Consider the following 21263-nt stretch of genomic DNA (forward strand, 5'->3'; position numbering starts at 1 on the left):
AGATTATTTAAGAAGACATATGTGAGTAAAGTGACCACACAGTTTAAAACTTAAATAAATATGCCTTAATAAATCATTAAAATATGGTTAACAGATGAGATTAGAGCGAGAGTGTGCAATGATATATATATATATATATACACTGGTGGCCAAAAGTTTCAAATAATGTACAAATTTTGATATTATGGAAAGAAATTGGTACTTTTATTCACCAAAGCGGCACTCAACTAATCAAAATATATAGTAAAGACTTAAGATTTAAAAAACTTAAACTACTTCAACAGTTCTCATAAAGAAAAATCCTCCACATGCAGAAATTACAGCTTTACATTTCCTTGACATTCTAGCTGTCAGTTTGTCCAGATACTCAGGTGACATTTCACCCCACACTTCCTGTAGCACTTGCCATAGATGTGTCTTGTCGGGCACTTCTCACACAACTCACAGTCTAGCTGATCCCACAAAAGCTCAATGGGGTTAAGATCCATAACACTCTTTTCCAATTATCTGTTGTCCAATGTCTGTGTTTCTTTGCCCACTCTAACCTTTTCATTTTTGTTTTTCTGTTTCAAAAGTGACTTTTTCTTTGCAATTTTTCCCATAAGGACTGCACACCTGAGTCTTCTCTTACTGTTGTACATGAAACTGGTGTTTAGACCCCTTCATTTCTTTCACATTTTGCTATAAGGCACACATTTGCCTTATGATAAAAATGCAGCCTTATGCTAACAGTGTGTAAATATGACTAAATAAGAACAAATACCCAGGATGGCAAAAAAATGAGGATGCTGTCTCAACATGTTCAGTGCATTTATCATTTTATCATTCCCAGCATGGCCCTGCTATAATATCTTACCCGGTATTATTGTCTTGTCAAATCAAGAGCAAAGTGATAAAGATATTAAGTCACTTAAAGCCTGGGTAATACTGGGTGCAGTTTTTGGATGGATCAATAGTCTTATCTGCCTGTCGATGTCTCACACACTGGCAAAAAAAAACACAAAAAAAAACACAAAAATGTGGGTAGCTCCTTCACAGTGAGCTCCCGCATGCTAGACACTAATCAATACACCAGGCGATAACAAAATGCTTCCAAAGCCATTTAGCACAGTCTTATCACTCCGCTGAGTGCTCAACCTGTCAAAATATTATGTGGTGGGGTGGCACAAGAGAACATTTCATGTCTATCAAGAGGAACAAGCTTCTTTCAACCCAAAGGATGGCAGTTTTAGGAGTTTCTCTTTTACCAGAGGAGAGATGTGTGGCATTCAATGCAATTAAGCTAGAAAGGCACGACTAAACTGTTGTAACACTGGTTAGTTAGTGTTGAGAGACAATTCATTTGAACGAATCAGTTCATTCAGACGTTTCATTCGCTTAAATATTCACTCTGCATTTTACATATTCTTATTTTAAAAACTGCTGTCTATCACTATTTCAATATGAAGTCCTTATGAAATCAAAATGGACATTGACTTTCTTATTGTAAAACATTAATTGGTCAAAATTATTCAAAGAAAGGAAATGTTTGTCCTCGCAATATTTTGTCAAAAGCAATTACTTGCTCTGCATCTGAAACATGTTTTTTTTTTTTTTTTTATTTTTTCGTCTTATGTCACCAAGCTTTCTGATATTTCAACTTCTCCCCTCCAACAACCTGTCACTATCAAATAAAATCAAGTCCCGTCCAACATTTTCTTTTCTTTTTGAATACACTATTTGACAATGAGCATTGAGAAATCTGAAAAACAAATCTGGCAATTTTCTTTATTAAGAGGATATATATATATATATATATATATATATAATTTATTTATTTATTCCTCAATGAATGCACTGAAATGCCTTTTTTAACTGTCAAATGTTGCATTGTTTTTGGTTTCAATATGTCACCCATTTCAAAGTTTAGATTTTGCCTGAATAATTTAAAAAGAATGATTTGTGCATGAATGGCACATCACCACTGACAGAGTTTCTCATAAAAAAATAAAAAAAAAGCATTCCACCAGTTTTTGAGCACAATAAAATATCATTCGCTGATGTGACAACAAAGAAAAACCTGGTAAGATGCATAATCAGAAAAAGGCTTTCAAACAATTCAACACCTCAGCCAGAGCGAACCTGGATAAATAAGCCTGAAGAGCTGTGGAATAATAAGTAGCAAGCACAACAGAGTTCAGGTGAATCCCACGAGAGCCGCTTCTACAGAATCCACTCCTTTTAACAAACTAAAGCTAGACAAGGCAGGCTAGAAAAAAAAATCAAATCAGCGTCCTTGAATATGTTTTCTTTTCTCCCGAAAGCCATCTTGAAAGAGCAGCTCTACATGCACTCTCTCGTGTTCTATTTCAAACCTGCTAACTCTGTTTTGCTAACTCTCTGCTTTTTACTCATTTTATTTAATTTTGATTCTGTTGCATCTCTTTTTCTTCTCTTTTCACTCTCAGGCAGTGACTCATCTGTCAGGGATAGATGGCGTAGACCCAGCTGGGGCCCACCCTACAGGGGGTCTTCTCTCTCTATGCCTGCCCCTCTTTGCAATAACAACATCCATCTCCATTTTCCCGCTAGCTGACTGGTTTGAGGACGCTCTCAGAGCAATTAAAATTCCCCAGGTTTTCGCTCTTGCCACATGCTTAACTGTACTGCGCGAACACACCATATGCTTCAAGACGGGCGATGCTGCAATTTGCAGGTCGATAGCCATCAAGATCCCCGTGGAACAAAGAGGAAGAACAGCTGGTTGCCTTGCCATGGCTGGATAGCAGCGAGTCAACCTGTTCAATCATATGCCACTCTTGTTTATTGTACATTATCTTATTCGGTTTGTTTTCTTTTTGTGGATTAAGCTTGTATATAAGAGCGATGGGAATATTAACCTACTGCTCAAACAAGCTCAAGGCAATTTAATTTTTCAAATTCACCACTGTAAATACATTCAAATTACCTTACACAAGACACCGCCTCAAGTCTGAAGTGCAGGAATTCCTCAGTGCTGCCATTTGGGGTTTGTACTCTTGGTTATCATGTTTTAGCTGTTTAAGATGGTCTTAGCCAGTTTAAGCTGGTTTTAGCTGGTCACCCAGTCTGGTCAAGATGGTATTGAGCTGGTATAGCTGGTGTCTTAACCTGTCCAAGCTGGACTTAGCTGATTTAAGCTGGTCTTAGCTGGTCTCCCATCCTGGTCAAGCTGGTCTTAGCTGGTTGTAACTGGTCTCTTAGCCTGGCCAAGCAGGTCTTAGCTGGTTTAAGCTGGTCTTAGCTGGTCTCCCAGCATGGCCAAGCTGGTCTTCAGCTGGTCTATCTGGTCTCACAGCCTGGTCAAGCTGGCCTTAGCTGGTTTAAGCTGATCTCCCAGCCAGCTCAAGATAGTATAGCTTGGTCTCTAAAAAAAGTGCCCAAAACCACGTGTGTCTATGCTAGTGGTCAACCAAAAAAAAAATAAAAAATAATCCACTTTTAGCAGATACATGTACAGCATTTAAAATGTAAATTCTTTATATTCTAAAAAACAAACATTGATGTAGAAATATTGATGACTTATGCTGCACTACACACATTTTTGTCCCTGCCCTAATACGACCTGACTAGCAAGTAGCAAAGAAGGATTCATGGCTGTAATGTAACTTAAGCTTGTTGGCTATTGTAAACAGAGACAAGTCAACAGGAAATATGTCAACACAGGATTGTGCTTGTCAATACATTCCATCATTAAGGAGCCAAACACAAGCCTAAAGCTTAATAACAGAACTATAAGTCTGCCACAATGCATTATCTTTAGTCTTGGATCCCCTATTGGCTAAGCTGTATATGAAGGTATCCTCTGTCCAAAAGGACTATTCTGGGCTATAAAGCGCAGTCATTTCTCTCTATGGGATGCCATGGGTTCAAATCCCTGGTTGGCAGGCATTCGAAGGAAGGGGACAGCACCGCATGGCTTGTTAAAGGCTTTAGTGTGGCTCATGTATCACGCTCCGAGCGAGGTCAACAGGACTCTTCTCAAAGTGTCAGCCAAACAGAAGGGATGAAGTTTACATTGCCGGTGATAAAGCTCCTGTGTCTTAACCTCTGGAGGGTTAATTCAGAACGTATGGGCCCCTGTCCTGCAAAGATGATGTGTCTACATGCTCAGGAACATGAACATTTGAGAGACTGTAATAAGGGATAGCTCACCTAGAAATGAAAATTCTGTCATCATTTACTCTACCACATGTTGTTCTGAACCCATATGCCTTTCTTCACGAAACACAAAAGATTTGAGGCAGAATGCTAGGGCAGTCTCAGTCACCATTCACTTTCATTATATATTAAAAAGAGCAGCGTCAACATTTCTCCTACTGTGAGAGAAAGTAAGTAATAAGGGCTTGGAACGACATAAGAGTGAGTACATTTTGACAGAATCTTTGCCTATATAAGAGGTGAACAAGTCACCTAAGAAAAACCATGCAAAAAATAAAAAAAGGATCTTACAAAACATAGACTTGGCAACATTTCACACGAACCAGGCACTGAGAAAATGAAAATTCTGTTTGCAGGGTTTACTGTAATATTTGCCATAATCACATTCAAACTACACATTTAAATCCTCTGTGAAGAACTATTGTGCCTTAGAGCAAGATACAAAATATAAAGTACAACTATCTCTCCTTTCATCAAAATAGCTTTACAGAAGACCCCTTAACATCTCTTTTGAATAGCGAGCTACTTATAAAAAAAAAAATAGTCTTATTCAAGTTACAAAAGTCATTTCTTTGGATATTATTTGGCATTTTTCCATTATACCACTAATTAGATTATAAAACCAACTCATCTTGACTGACTCCAATGGTTTCCCCTTAAGTTTCCAAAATTTTAATTACAGCAGAGACTGTAATATCATACTGTTTAGATCTGTAGCAGAATTAGTAACTTTAATTTTATTGTAAAGCCTTTCGGTTAGTGTTATTACAGAGGTGTGCACACAAACCACAGCCCAAATGAAGAAAGGAATTTGGGTATATACCATTGTCAATTTAAGACACAGTCAGTCAAGGCAGATAAGATCATGTCTCAATCCTTGTACCCTACAATAATGGCATGTTGGGAAACACCCTCACCTACTTACTGAACAAAGAAGTGCATTATTTTACTCACAACTACAATTTTGATTCTGAAAAAGGCTACATATTCAAGCACTGGATACAACTGGGAATATAAGCGTACACAACCATAACATTTGTTCTACTTGTGTTCAATAACACAGATGTTCCCATCAGACTTAATGACTATTTCCAGAATTGTTCTCTGCTCTCCAAGGAGAGCCAATATCAATATACTTTAGCAACCTGAGCACGAGCAAATCGCTGAGGTCAGAATTTCCCTCCGTTTAACACAGTAAAGCTACAAAGAAATGGATCCTTAAACATGCCAACAACAAGACCTTCTCGGGAATAGTTAGGTGTGCAGGAAACCCTGAGGTTGCTTAGCTGATTATTAACGAACTCCTCCATTATGTCAACCACTCTTTTTGCCAGGTTTCAATGCAAAACAGACCTAGCCAGGGGATGTCAACAGAGCCAAGCGTTATCTGCCAACTACTCCTGTCCAACTACATCCATATCCAAACAAGAGCAAATTACTACAACATCTGCAGAAGGATGCCCTTTGAGAAAGAGCAAGGGCGTAGGAATAATCTGAAAATGAGTATTAATACTCATGACCATTATTAAGGTGAATTAATAATACAATAACCCATAAACACAGAGTAGCCACAACATTAAAACCACTTTCCTAATATTGTCCCCTCATGCCGCCAAAACTGTGCCAATCTGCATCCCAGAATAGCATTCTAAGATGCAATTTTTCTCACCACAATTGTACAGAGCGGTTATCTGAGTCACCATAGATTGTGTCAGTTCAAACCAGTCTGGCCATTCCTCTCTCGTCAACAAGCATTTCTGTCCACAGAACTGCCCCTCACTGGATGTTTTTTTTTTGTTTGTTTTTGGCACCATTCGGAGTAAATTCTAGAGACTGTTGTATGTGAAAATTCCAGGAGATCAGCAGTTACAGAAATACACAAACCAGCCCATCTGTCAAAAACAATAAATTTGTCCCCTTTCTGATGGTTGCTGTGAAACTTTTATGCACTGCAGCCACACGATTGGCTGATTGCATTATTGTGTGGATGAATGTTGGTGCCAAATGGGCAGGTTTAAATATTTCTGTAACTGCTGATCTCCTGGGATTTTCACGCACAACCATCTCTAGAATTTACTCAGAATGGTGCCAAAAACAAAAAAACATCCAGTGAACAGCAGTTCTGTGGATGGAAATGCCTTGTTGATGAGAGAGTTCAACAGCGAATGGCCAGACTGGTTTGAACTAACAAATTCTATGGTAACTCAGATAACCGCTCTGTACAATTGTTGTGAGAAGAATAGCATTAGATTTTTATTTATGCATTTGGCAGAATGCTATTCTTAGATGTGGGTTGGTGCTATTTTGGTGGCACGAGGGGGACCCCCCCAGTCCAGTTATAATGGTTGCTAAGCCCCAGAGTAAAGTCTTTTAGCTATGGAATCTCGATTTTGTGTGTTGTCATATTCCAAAATGTCAGACCACAATTTATAACACAACAAAAGTACACGTTGTAGTCTCAATGTTGCCAGCAAGGGTGCTATTGCATACATTAGTGTGAACTGTTAATTTCTAAGTTGAGTTCTCTCTTTCAACCCAACTACAGTGATGGTGGAGCAACAGTTTGAGGAGATAATTGCTGAGCAAGTAAGCTAAAGTCAATACATTTGTATTAATTAATGGCACAGAATATTGAACATAACTCTATCACCCCTTTAATAGTGAGGTTTGTTGCTGACACAGTAACACAAGAACGCATGTTAAGCATGTTCAAACGGACTGCTGGTTGGCCAAGCGTTCACATTTGCATAAGAAGAAGAATTGTCAAACTCACCTCCCCAGATTGTGGCAGTGTCAGCTTTGGAAGTTTGCCCTTGGTCCCCATTGTGCTGCTTTTGCTGTCCAGCAGACCTCCAAATGGCACGCTGTTGTACCCTTCCACCAGTTCCACTGGGGGTTTGAGCTCTGGGGAATCATTGGGGACCTGGTCCTGGCCATCCATGGGCCTGACATAGGCAGTGGGTTTTTGCTGCACAGCGGTGCTGGATTTACAGTGGAGGCCTTGAGGGAAGGTTGGTGTCGAGAGGCCACTAGGAAGCAGGGATGTAGAGGCCATTGGCGAGTTGCAGATGTGGGAGCAAGAGTCTTGCTCAACGGGAGACTTTCCGAGGCCAAGCTCGACTATGGCTGGTCCTTTGTTAGACTGTGTCTGCTTCCTGTTGGAGTGTGACAAAGTCGCAGATCCACTGGGATTGGGACTCGAGTCCTCTTGGTCCTGATCGTGTCTGCTAGATGTCATGACTGGATGTTCATGACTGGAATGCTTCCCCCGGATGACTGCTTGAGCCGCCTGGGTTCCACTTGAACCGTGACCCCCTCGGGACCAGTCTGAAGAGCGCAACTTTTTACTGCTTGGATGCCCATGTACAACATTAGATGTTGACAATGTGTTGGCTGGGGGTGGGGGCATGGAAGTGCTGTGGCTTCCAGGTTGTGTGGGGGCAGCTCGGCTCCGCTGTGCCTCAGGGAAAAAGCCAGGATTGTCGGGTTTCTCTACGGGAGTCTGGGGAACAGAGTTCTTAGGAATGCCCACGAGGTGACTCTGGTTGGAATGGCTGGTCAGGAGCTCCTTCATCTCATCGTAATTTCCGAGTGTGTTTTGGACCCGGTTGGCCAGGGCATCACCTTTGTTAGTCTGAAACAAAGGACAAAAACAATATGGAACATATGTATCACTGCAGACAGACTCTCATTACGTTTTTCACACTGCTTGTACATTTCTATAAATATCAGTTTTTTCCATTATTACATTTAAAACTGAAAAAAGATTAATGACAAATGTCTTTTAAGCTGAGAAAGTATACATTTATATAAACTCAATTTAGTTGTGATAAAACTATTCACAACACTCAAAACATATTTTTACAGCAGTTCAATCCGGTCCACTAATTTGACTGGACAAGCACTAGAATATTTTCACTGGTTGTATTACTCGTATAGGTCTGCTTGATATAATCCTATAATTAACAACATTGTAACCAACCTATTTTTAGTGGTTTTTTCTTTTCTTTTAATGACCATAAAGTGTTTTTATAAAAGAAAATATTTTTTAATCTTCGCTGTCTTAGTAATGCTAATTTAATAGCTAAAGTTTTATGTATCCTAAATAAATGCACACAATTAAATCATATTTTCACATGTTTTACATTAATTGGCAAAATTACAGCTTGATTGAAAATGTCATTTCCAATCAAGCTGTTATTTTGTCAATTAATGTAAAAAGTGTGATAATATTATTTAATTGTGTGTATTTAGTACTCTAAATATATTTATTATATTCTGCTCAAATATAATACATATTCTCTTTATTCTAAGGCTCATAAATACAAGCATGCTAATTTTAAGTACTCCAACAATAAATAACCTAATGCGTGTGTCCTTCACACTGTACACTGATACAATTAAAGTCATAAATACACACAATTAAATAATGTTTTCACACTTTTTACATTAATTGGCAAAATTACAGCTTGATTGGAAATTACATTTAATAAAAATACTCTGCTCACAGGTGATATTTACCTAAGAAAAAAAAAACCCTTCATGCTTTTTACCAAAACTTTTGTCAACAAGGAACTTTATTAGGGACGAAATTGTTTGGTATGGTGGAAATTATGCCAAAACTGTGGGACAGTCATAATTTTAGAAAAATATTCTAGACATTATTTTTTTTTACCAGTAATGATAGTTTAATATTAAAAGTATGGGTCTGGGAAAAGGCTCCAACAATCAAATCAACTCATTAAAGGCATTTGAATAGAACCAAAAAAGTCCGTTTTAATGTGACCTTCATATAACAAAAAGAAAAAAGTTGAAATCTGTTCATTTAAAAAAAAAGAAAAGAAAATCCTGGGACATGAAATTCCCTGAAGCTAAAGAAACACCCACAGTATATACAGAGTGCTGTATAGTAGTTGAAAGCACACTATGGCATACGGAGAAGGAGGGTGAGAGAACAGGAAATGCAAGCAACACCCAAAGCGTGTTATATGTGTGAACTAAAAATGAAAGTGTGCGTGTTTATTCATGTGTTGAATCTCCCCCAGTGTGGACAGATCTGAACACTGCATTTGTCACTATAAAGAGACAGGGTATTTATCATGAATTTTAGCTGATTAGACCAGTGGCGTCATTTTAAGAAGCATGCCAACTCTGCATTTGATGTCAATATTTATGAAACCTGGCAATGTTTGATCACAGGAATGGCGAGACGCTCTATTTAGAATCTATTCAGTGTTTGTGTGCCATTTCTATTCCTGCTTGTGTACTGATCTACATAAAATAATGTTTGCAAACAGCTCCTTGATTTGGGTTGGGAATAAAGATACAGTATTCCCTCTCTGTAAATGTCTGCCCAAAGCTAGTCCACTTTTTCTTACAACAAGAGTTATTTCTATAATAATGGTTTTCTTTTAGGTAGTGCTGCACATCATTAGTTGCACAGCATTCTTCAGAAGAAGCATGCGAGCCCACCCATCACTGATTATTTACATAATAAGCAACATTCTTCTTAACACTCAGGCCTTTACTCTAATATTCATCTTTGCATTTACACATTTATCTTTATTCAAAGGCTCATAAGTACAAGCACCCTCATTTTAAAGCATGCAAATGTTGAACTACTCCAACAATAAATAACCTAATGCGTTTGTGTAATTCCCTCTGTACACTGATACAATTAAGTCTACGTTAATCTAAGGAAGCAAAAGTAGAAAGATAAATCTATTAGCATTTTCCATTCATTTCACATGTAATTGTGACATTAATAACAATCCAGCACCTTTAAAATGCAAATGCATCTGTAATGGCTTTCAACAACATAAACAGTCGATAGACAAATAACGTTAAATAATGCACAAACACGCTATTTTAGCAGTGATGGAATTATGCACAGGGCAGTTAACACATGACCTAGCTCACAACATTGAATCCAATTCTAGATCATCTCAGCCTAACATCAAAACTGACCTCTGACCTGGGTAAACCTGAACACTAATGTCAGCAATAAAGCCATATTGACAAAGCGGTTGTTGTTTGAATATTTATTCTAATGACGTTCTCTACAAAGGATAATTTTTGTAGGCAGCAACAATCTGGTAATGACAGGAGTTAAAGGTGACGTGTAATGTTTTCAGTGTGTAAATACTTTCTACTTACCCAGTTTAATATGCAAAGACAACTATAAATAAGCTATGTGTAGGCTGATTCCCATGAAATGTGTAAACACTTGGACTCTGTGATGCTTTCAAACCATCGCTCTTTTTTTGCTTGAGCAGTCTGATTAGCCATACATAGCAGCATTGCCTCAAACAATGGCATCAGTCTGGATGGGAAAATCTGCTTTTAACCAATGGAAACCAGTTCCAGAAACCAGTATGAAAATTATTATTTTTGCAATTCCATTTGGAGTTGCTAATGGCACAGAAATTACACACTTCAGATTCAAGTATTTGTAAGATATCTCATAAACACAAATGAATTAAGTTAAAAAGAGCATGCTAACCTATATAATTAGACCCCTTTAAATAGTTTGACGAATGCAATATCCTTTCTAGTGTTTCCTGTACTTTTTGTTGAAACCGGAAGTTGTGGTAGGACCAGTGTTCCTTTTCAGATTCAGTTTTTTAGTTATAATTGTTGTCTTTGACGAAAATGTCTTAAATTTAGTAAATATTTAATCGTGTCATATTAATATATTAAATTACATTTTGGTAAATGTATTTATTTTTAGACTAGAATGGCATATACATTTAGTCAACAAAACCTAAATATTTTAGTTGATGATAATGTGCAAAATTATAATAATAATAATTATTATTTTATTTAAAGCATGCCTCTATCAGACTGCAACTACAGAGCCCCTTTAGAAGACATGGCGGGAGCTTTTTATTTATTTTTCTGAAATAGTTTTGCATGCCATCGCAATAAATATACCATGGTTTTACTACAGTAACCATATTTTAACCATGATATTTGTAGTGAAACCATAGTGATAATACAGGAAAAAAGAACTATTGTAATGTATTTTGTGAATATTATGGTTTTACTATACAAATACCATAGTTTAATTATGGTTACTGTGGAAATGGCTTGACTATATGTAACATGACAGTTCCATGTTTTATTTACATTTTTTTATTTTTAGTTTTCTTTGTGGAAACATGGTTTTACTATATTAATATTGTAGGCTGTAGTAACCATATTTATTTGGCAGAAACCATCGTTGTATTATAGTAATATTTTAGACTGTAGTAACCTTCATTTTTGGCAGAAGCCATGGTTTTACTATAGCAATATTGTAGTAACTATGGAAAGTAACCATGTTTTTTTGGCAGAAAGGTTTTAATACAATACACTGTATCTATATAATAACCATGGTTAATCTAGTGGCTATTGTGTTTTTACTACAAATATTTATAGTAAAACTCTAATAACCACAAATGTATTGTTTTTATTACCATAGTTTTCGCTCTCCTGTATTATCACTATGGTTAATGTAGTAAAACCATGGTAAATGTTTGCGATGGCATGCAAAACGTATTGCGAGGGAACGCAAAACTATTTCAGAAATGTTTTTAAAAATAAAACTTCCCGCTCTGTCCTCTAAGGGGATTCATACGCAACAGACTAAACTTTAACCAAAAAATTCAAATATTTTGAAAATGTTTAAAACTACTTACAATTATTTAAACATGTATCAAACATATCAAACATTAAAAAATGTCCAGAAAACTTGAGCTCCTGAAATAATAGCCTATATTAAATACACTGAAGAATTAGCTACTTTTCAGAAGATACTCTGTTATGATTCCTTGCATTTATACAGTTTATGATGTAATGTAACGCGTACCGCGTTTTGTAGGAAACCACGTACTTGAAGCGCAAGTTACGAATTCTGTCGGACGCTTTACTTAGTTAAAGTTCACCTGCTCAGTTGCTCATTGTCTGTGTAGTAATTTGTAATATTACATTTATATTGCATTTACAACTGATTAATCTCATATGTATAGGATGTATATGAGTAAAGTGTTTGTATAGGTGTTCAGCTCATTTATTAGACAAAATATGCCCCTGCGAACAAGATAACTTATCAAAAGTTTTTTTCTTTCACCAAAATCTGTACGTTTTAAATGTGTATATCTGCTAAAAGTTTATTTTATCAACTTCTAGGAGCACACTTGCATACAGATGACCTAAAAGCTAACATTCACCCCCATCTATTATTAATAGAACAAACAGATAGTCCCGCCCCCAACTCACACCATTGGTTGAGTCACTGTCATAGTGTCGGTATAGATGGGTCACTCAAAACAAACAGAGGAATATATATAGCGCCACAAAAAACTATTTACAGTACTTGAGAAAATTAACCTACAAATGGCTTTCTTACAATTATCTCTGCATATTAAGCTGGGATAACAGAAAGCATCTTGACACCAAAAAAGTTACACACATCAACTTCAGTGCTTTGGTTTCTCAATATCCATTTGAAGCCCCTATCCACCCCTTGTGCTTTTCTCCACACTCTCACTGTACAGGTGAAGTGAGTGTGATTCACAAAGCAGCACTTAGATGGCCATGTAGGTCAGCGTGGCTCTGCTCTAGTGTTTTAAGAGTGAGAGATCTGAAAAGGGGCACTCTTGAAAGAGAGGAGCGGGTGAACCTCCCAGACAAGGTGAGGGAAAATCCATCTGGGGCGCTCACAAAGAGATGTTGTGTGAAATCCACTGCTCGACTGAGTCATGAGAACGCTGGACCACAGCCAGACACACATTCTACATGGCAGCTAAAGCTAGGTGGAAGGCGTGAAAGAGGGAGAAAGAGAGAAATACTGCAATTTGAAGCGTTAATTGCTGACATTTCACGTTCAAAGTTTCTTAAAATTATGAATAAGCCCTTTATGAATTATTTATTATGTACTTATTTGACAGTTAAAAATTGTATAGCTGATTAACAAGTTTATTAGAATAAATAAACACTATAAAATATGTAGTTTTATAGAAGAGGTTTAAGGATTTACTAAATGCCACAAAATAAATGTATACAGTATAAAATAAATCCCTGAATTCCTTCTTTTTTAAATTGCCACATTATCTGTTTCCTGTAAAATGAGAAGACTTTCTCTGCAAACGGTCCAGAACAGTTTATAACAAAGTATACTTGTTCAAACCATCTTGTGCAACAGGAAGGATATAGTGCATAAATCCAGATCAACCCCAAAGTAAGAAAAATTATGAATGAGAGCTCTTTATTTCTAAACTGTTTCTTCTTGAGATTAATAAGATTAAATGGAGAATACATGGAAAGTTAAAGTCTCGTGTTTTTCTCGTAACAATGTCACTGGGGTGGTACCCTTGTTTTGGGTGCATACGAGAAGTGTAAACACTTGTAAAGCTACAGGGTTAAAATATATCAGAAACTGTCTCTTGAGAAAAAATGGTTAGGCTGATCACACATGTAGCCAGTCTTCTTTTTGAGTAAACACCCAAGAATAACAATATTAATAAAAAAATCTAACTGATCCTATACTGGGCTCAATTAAATAAACTGCATCTTATTTTGGAGACTTGCTTTATAAATAACTTCCATTATATACAGTATGTTAGACTTGTTGGTTATGAGTTTATGTTATGGTTGTTTATAAGAAGATATTTCTTTTCTAACTTTACTTAAAGCAGGCAAGGACCACTTATTGTAACGAACCCCGCTCCTCTAGTTCTCCCCGCTTCATCGAGCTCACAGGCTCGCTCCCCGAGCTCACACGCTCACTCCCAATCACCCCCCTCTGGCTCTCATGCACGCTCCCAATCACCAGAGTATTAGTTTCACCTGTACTCGTCCCAATCACCTGGTTATTCGTTTCACCTGCACCACTCGTTTTTTCCCCTATATATATATCACAACCCTTTCGTTTCACTCTTGTTGGTTATTGTTTAGTTTACCCCTTCGCTTTGCCAGCTCTAGTGTTCCCCTAGCTCCCCTGTCTATTCAACTCGCTTGTTTACCCGTTCTACTATTCTGACTTCCCCGGCTTCGACCCTACGCTTTCCTCGACCACTCTTTCGTAGATTTGCCCTTTACCATATCCTGATTCCCCGGCCTCGACCTTGCGCTCCCCCTGACCACTCTTCTTCTGGATTTACCCTGTTGTACTTTTGCCTGCTAATAAATAAAAGCAGTTTTCATCGACATTGTGACTGTCTCTTCTTGTGCGGGTTACACTTATAATATGATCACATCATAAAGCCTTTGCACTGTTTACACTATACAGCACTTATACGATTAATTTATTAGCTTCTACTGCATTAAAATTGGATGCTGCTTGTGTTGTAATGCATGTAATACATACTCTAAAGTATAACTATGAATAGAGAAAGTCTTATAATGTATTATAACTATAGTTCTAATTATTTATGAGATGTTATAACATATTAAATGGTGTATTATGCAACATTAGGAATTCAGTATAATTCATTTATAATGCCTTTACAATGCATTACAAAAATGGGCTTCATAGAAAGTGTTACCATTATTTTTATCTGGAAAGAGCTATCAAGTTAATGTTAACTCTAAAAGTGACTCTATACTACCATTCATGTCTTGACTAAAGTATTTACAGTGCTATTAGGTAGTTAAATGACATCGTTCACTTTTGCTCTTGGTTATCAGCACTGAAACGTCTTGAGGGAATAGCAGAGACTTTGTGATGGCCATTACTGAATAGCTCAGAAGTGGCATCTTGGGGAAAAAAGAGCAGAATTCTTCTGTCTCTCATAGCCTTCATTACTTCAACACAAGCAGAGATTACCTACTTAGACATACTTAAGGGCTTCAGTCAGCTGCCTCTTTAAAACACTCCACCAAGTCTTGATAAATGCCAGTAATGATTCAAAGACTTTGAGTAGTGAAATATAGAGTGGTGGTGTAGTGGGCTAAAGCACTGAACTGTTAAGCAGAAGGTTGTCGGTTCGATCCCTACAGCCACCACCATTGTGTCCTTGAGCAAGGCACTTAACTTCAGGTTGCTCTGGGGGGATTGTCCCTGTAATAAGGACTCTGTAAGTCACTTTGGATAAAAGCGTCTACCAAATGCATAAATGTAAATATGTCCCTGTGCAAGAGAAAAATCAGGCCAAAATGAGCATTTCAACAGGTTTCATTCAGGCAAAAGAGAGGATAATTTGATCAATCAAAGCTTGACAGATATGTAGATGTCTGTGTGAGTGTTTGTGTTCTAACTGTGTGTGTGTTTGTTTGTTTGTTTGTTTGTTTAGGTGGTACTAATAGTGTAATTGCAGTTTAATGGGGTCATTTAAAAAAAGACACAATGTGTTCTAGTGATGGGGGCTTGTGGGGTTTGGATGCTTGGGCGCTACCACTCTGTACAGGATATGCATGCTTACAATGAAAGTCTTTGTTTGCTCTCTCTATTGCCGATGCTTCACCAGAGAATTCTCAGTATTTCACTACTCACTACTATTACTGAATGGAATTGCAAATATTATAGGTACATCCCAAACCACACACACTTCTGCACTATTCTACATCATTTTGAAGAGTAAGTAGTGCAAGTAGTTTGTTTACACTAAATGCAACGGATGATGTACTTCTTTAACCATCAAAATGGTGTGTTGAAAGTTGGACACTTCATGCACTTCAAGGCTTGCCGTATGAAGCGAAAGGGGCAGAGTTACCTGACGGCGATGCCGGTCAGACAAAACAATGGTAAACAATGGAGAATGTAGCAACTAGTGAAACTTAAGTGAAGATATCACCTTACAAATGTAAGTTGAATGGTTACCATCAGAGCTTCGCAATTATGTAATGCTAACGCTGTGAGAATATGTTCAACATTTTAGATATACTGTAGGTGTTGAACTGAGTGGTAACACATCATGTGCGTTTGAAATGTAATTTCCATCAGCTGTTATCAGAACATGCTAACATGTAGTATAAAAAGATAGTGTGCCGTTTGGGACGATACTACACCTTGAAAATTCATACACTACATGGCTGAGTGCATAGTATGTTCTGTAAGTGCATAGTGTACAGTGGGTCATTTGGGTCAGAGCTAATGACTGTTTCATAAACACTCACCCTGTATGCCATTGGTAAATCACATTGATAGTCACGCCCTAAACTCACTCCATTGATTGAGCCAGTGCTCCTATGTCGGACCAATCAAACAACCAGAGCAGTGTTGAAAGTGCTATAAACTACACTACTGACTCTTTTTGGGGAATTCAATGAACAAATTACTTAAAGTTGTCTCTGCAGATTAAACTATGAAATGAAAAATAATACTTCACTTTTAAATAGTCTTAATGTAGTTAGCTGCAAACTACAATAACTTATTTATTTATTTTTTTAATGTCACTTTGACTCTAGCTTAACTATTTTAAAGTACTTGGGAAGCTAAAGCAGTTTTCAAGGAGTTGCTTCACCAACAATGATATGATGCATTCAGTACAAGTGTGTGTGTGTGACAACACACTGGCAGTGTTTACAAAAGTGCCTTGTGCTCATCTGCCCCAAGCACTAAGCTCTTTTGCCCCCTGGCCAGAAAACCAACAACTGTGATGCTAATGAAGGTGGCAATACCTCGAGATCTCACTCAAAAAGCAAAGAAACCTCGGCCACACTCAATATCTAAATCCAGACAGCACACATTTATTCCTGAAGAATAGTATTGTCAGTGAGACATCTTTACAATAATTCAATATTTTCCTGTCTATACTGTACATGTGCATCCTGTCTGGAACATCAAACAGCATTGGTCTACGTAGCCATTAATGCCTTCGGATCAGCGGTCGATGCCAAGTCAAATGAGCAATCTCCAACTACACATTATTTGAAATCAGTAGAAAGTTGTATACAGAGAATGGGAGCAGAGGAATAAAAGTGTATTGTGGTATTCCAGAGAGGTCATCAATAATTTGCATTGACCTCTTCTGATGAAGCTCCTGAAACAATTATTGTAATATTTTAACATTGAAACAATTACACACATCACCTTTAAAGTAAACTTGAGATCAGAATTGACCCTATTTACTTTCTTAATGCACATTCCACTTGAAATTATGTCAAATTACGACAGTAAAATGGGTTGTGAATACTGTTTCATGTTGACTTTAAAGGGGTCATGACATGCCTATTTTATTATTTTAAAATGTTCCTTAATGTTAACGTATAATATTAGTAATGCTTTTTTTCCCTCACGAAAAAGCCATATATTTGTAAAATATGTATACTTTTCCTCCCTCATTCTGACCCTTGTTCAGAAATGCTTGGTTTCTGGGCTGCTTCTCTTTAAGACTTGATAGTAAAAGCAGGCTTTGATGTGTGTTGTGGTGGCGGTCAGATGCAAATGTCTACCACAGTGTGGAGGAAGTAGAGAACGAATCATTTTGGCAGCTTGGTTTCGATATGTTTTTATAGTACAATGACCTTTTATAGTACAAATAAATGTGTTTCCTCATGCCATGACTCCTTTAATGTAATGAGTAAAGTATATTAAATATGAATCATCTTTAAAAATATAGCCGTTAAGATCTGATATAACTGATGATGGCGAAGATCATTCTGCTTTGTACTGCACTCATATCTTAATTAGGAACAGAAATAAAATTGTCGCCAAGTGAACCTGCTGGCAAAAACAGGGCAGCCATAACAACAATTCCCACAGTGAGTATAGCTAAATACACACTCGAGCACAACAACTTCAAACCACCCCTGAGACCAAGATATTAGACTGATTTTATAAAAACTGTTTTACACAATGCAGATATAACCATAACAAATAACCTGGGTGGAACAAGGCATTATGGGACCATGCACAGGTAGAAGTCTGTTCCCTCATTAAGTTCATGGCATTTGACTCAGCAGTTGCTTGTGGTAGAGGATAATTTGGATATATTTGCCTTGGGGTGAAAAAAAAAATCCTCTATGACTGTGACAGTGGAAATCTTTTGGACCAGATCCATTGCTCTGACCTTGGCTGCCTGTAAAGCTTTTTAAAACAGCCTTGTGCAGAGAGACCATGTCCAACAGGAGCAAAAGGCCATGAAGGAACAAGGGGTGGGGGTAGTTGATAAGGGAAACAAGCAACAGAGGCGGTGGGGCACCTGAGCTATGGCGCTGTGGTACCGCTGGAACTGCTTTGAAGGTGCCAAGTGATCTGGGAACCAGTAAATTAGTCTCAAATAGCTGTTAACAGCACAGTTCCATTAAACAGGATTTAGGGGGATTAGCTAATAGCAGGCTTAGATGAGTGGTTGGGGGTGTTGGGGAGAGGCAAAGAGTGGCCGACGAGGGAATAAAAAAGAAGTAGCCATGTCCTTGCTCATTTGAAGCTTTATACAGAATGGAAAAAGCTGTATGGTTGTCAAATGTTTAGCATAATTGGGTATTTTGCCAACTATGGGGTACTTTTGGCCGTGTGGACTCTCACAAGTTTGTCAATTAAAGGAAAGTTCTGGGTTCAGTACAATTTTAGCTCAATCAACAGCATTTACAGCATTATATTGACTACCGGCAAAAAAAACAAACATTTGACTCGTCCCTTTTTTAATTAAAGAAACTAAGAAACAAACAAAGGCTTCTGCCATTTTAATTAAAAATGATTAAAATTTAATTTCCTAGGGGGCCTGGGTAGCTCTGCAAGTATTGACGCTGACTGCCACCCCTGGAGTCATGAGTTCGAATCCAGGGTGTGTTGAGTGACTCCAGCCATGTCTCCTAAGCAACCAAATTGGCCCGGTTGCTAGGGAGGGTAGAGTCACACGGGGTAACCTCCTCGTGGTGCGATTATTGATTCTTGCTCTCAATGGGGTGCGTGGTAAGTTGTGTGTGGATCGTGGAGAGTAGCATGAGCTTCTACGTGCTGTGAGTCTCCGCGGTGTCATGCACAGCAAGCCACGTGATAAGAAGTGTGGATTGATGGTCTCAGAAGTGGACCCAGAAGTGCCACCCAGATTGAGGTGAGTAACCTCACCACCACGAGGACCTACTAAGTAGTGGGAATTGGGCATTCCAAATTGGGAGAAATGGGGATAAAAACAATTATTAAAAAATATTAATAAAAATGTCCACCACAAATTTAAATGCCATTTGAGATGCGGTGGAAATGACTGTTGTTCATGACAAAAATGTATCTTGTAATGCATGTACTGTATGTCCACTGTCCATTGTTAAAGTATGTTCTGGGTTTAAAGGGGTCATATTATGCCCCTTTTTACAAGATATAATTGTGTCTGGAATTAAGTCTCAAGTGTCCCCAGAATTTCTCTCAAGTTTCAGCACAAAATACCTCACAGATCGTTTATTCTACCATGCCTTTATCCCCTGTTTTGTAGCCCTGTTCCAAATGGGCTGTTTTTGTGTCTGTAGCTTTAAATGCAAAGGAGCTGCTGCTCCCCACACCCCTTTCTGGAAGTGGACTGTGTCTTTCCTGCTGGTGCAATGGATACACCAGCGACAACAATGCAGGAGAACTTAAACAGTAAAAAAATTATAAATAACACGGAGAGCACACTAAGTCAATCATCTTACTGTATTGTGCATAACAAAGGTCACGTTATGAAATATGAAAAACAGCTATAGTAGTCAAAAATACCACTATCGTTTCATGATCGTTTTTGAAATAATGACCGGTTTTATTACACAGAAAATCTTCACTGCATGACCACTCAAGCGGGACTGTGGAGGATGCCAATCAGTTTATATCATAACTGAAACAGAGCTACATCTTATTTGAATAAGGTAGTTGGGGTCTAGGCAAGGCAAGGCAAGGCAAGTTTATTTATATAGCACCTGTCATACACAATGGCAATTCAAAGCGCTTTACATATAAATTTGAAAGAAAATACAAGATACATATAAAAAGTAATCAATTAAATCTGAGATAAAAATTTAAATGATTAAAATGAATAAGAAAAATTATTTAAAATTGTTAACATTATACGTAACTGTTGTTAACCTTCCCTTATCAAACAGAGGATAAAAAGACTAGTTGCTATGTTACAAAAATCACAATGTTTTCACAACATGTGTTTTTCATGCAACGTGCAAACAAGCAAATTCAAAAAGCCAAATTGCAAACATTAAAAAAGTATAAACTGCGAAACTTATCACTTGCAAATCTGAAGTTGGGTCACGGAGAGTTGAAATCGATCCATCCTTGATCCTTAGCTTTGAGGCAAATCCAGCATTGTGTTGACCGTAATTGATGAAGCAGTCCGACTTAGCACAAGTCGTTCTAGCGAGGAGATAAATATGGCGGACTGTGCGCTGCTTGCTCAGGTTTTAATGAGGGCGGATCTAAGCTACTCGGGCGGAGCTCTTCGCCAGCCATGGGTGGTGCCTTTCCCCTTTTGACGTCATAAAGGGCTGCAAACCTAAATAGCTCGTTTGGAGACACTGTTTTTTATTGATGAGGGAAGGAAAGAAACAAGGAGATGGTCTATATATATAAGCGCACCGTAATTCTAGCGGGAAAATTAGCAGCTGTACATCATCGCACCATTAGCTGGATAATTCCCAGCCAATCACATGTAAGACATTGCTTTATAATCTGCTCACAAACTATATCATTGCTGTTTCAGTGTGCTAACACGGCAACCTCCACCACCCCACCACCACTAGTTGAGTCCCGTCCCGCAAGGACGTAGGCTCCTCGCCCCTGCCTCCTATCTCTGGCAGGATATGATGTTCCATGTACTACTTCTTCGGACTGCCAGACAGGGCTTTCGCCAAAGAGAGAAATTACTTTTCTGTTTTATATTCATCAAATAAATGTCATCTTAAATTTCACTCAAGTCTACAAGTCTTCCTGATAGACATATATATATATATATATATAAATATATATATGCTTATAGTAAGGCACTTGCAATGGAAGTGAATGTGGCCAATCCATAAATGTTAAAATACAAAATTATAGCCACAAGATATATATACTATATGTGTTAACATAATTTTAGTGTGATAAAATCGCTCACTAACCTTATCTGTGTAAAGTTATATCCAATATTACAACTTTGTTGTCATGACAACGTAATCTGGTAAACACTGTAACGCCAGTAAAT

The 21263-nt window shown here is 37.7% G+C and overlaps 1 protein-coding gene across 1 annotated transcript in view; it reads right to left on the minus strand.

The window, feature by feature from the left end:
• Window positions 1-21263, minus strand: part of LOC127660033 (AF4/FMR2 family member 2-like) — a 263181-nt gene that overhangs the window by 172911 nt on the left and 69007 nt on the right. The window contains exon 3 of the mRNA XM_052150087.1: window positions 6953-7813. Coding sequence (XP_052006047.1) covers window positions 6953-7813 — 861 coding nt within the window. The remainder of the gene's footprint in view (window positions 1-6952; window positions 7814-21263) is intronic.

This window comes from Xyrauchen texanus, chromosome 19, assembly GCF_025860055.1.
Source record: "Xyrauchen texanus isolate HMW12.3.18 chromosome 19, RBS_HiC_50CHRs, whole genome shotgun sequence".
Classification (NCBI taxonomy): Eukaryota; Metazoa; Chordata; class Actinopteri; order Cypriniformes; family Catostomidae; genus Xyrauchen; species Xyrauchen texanus.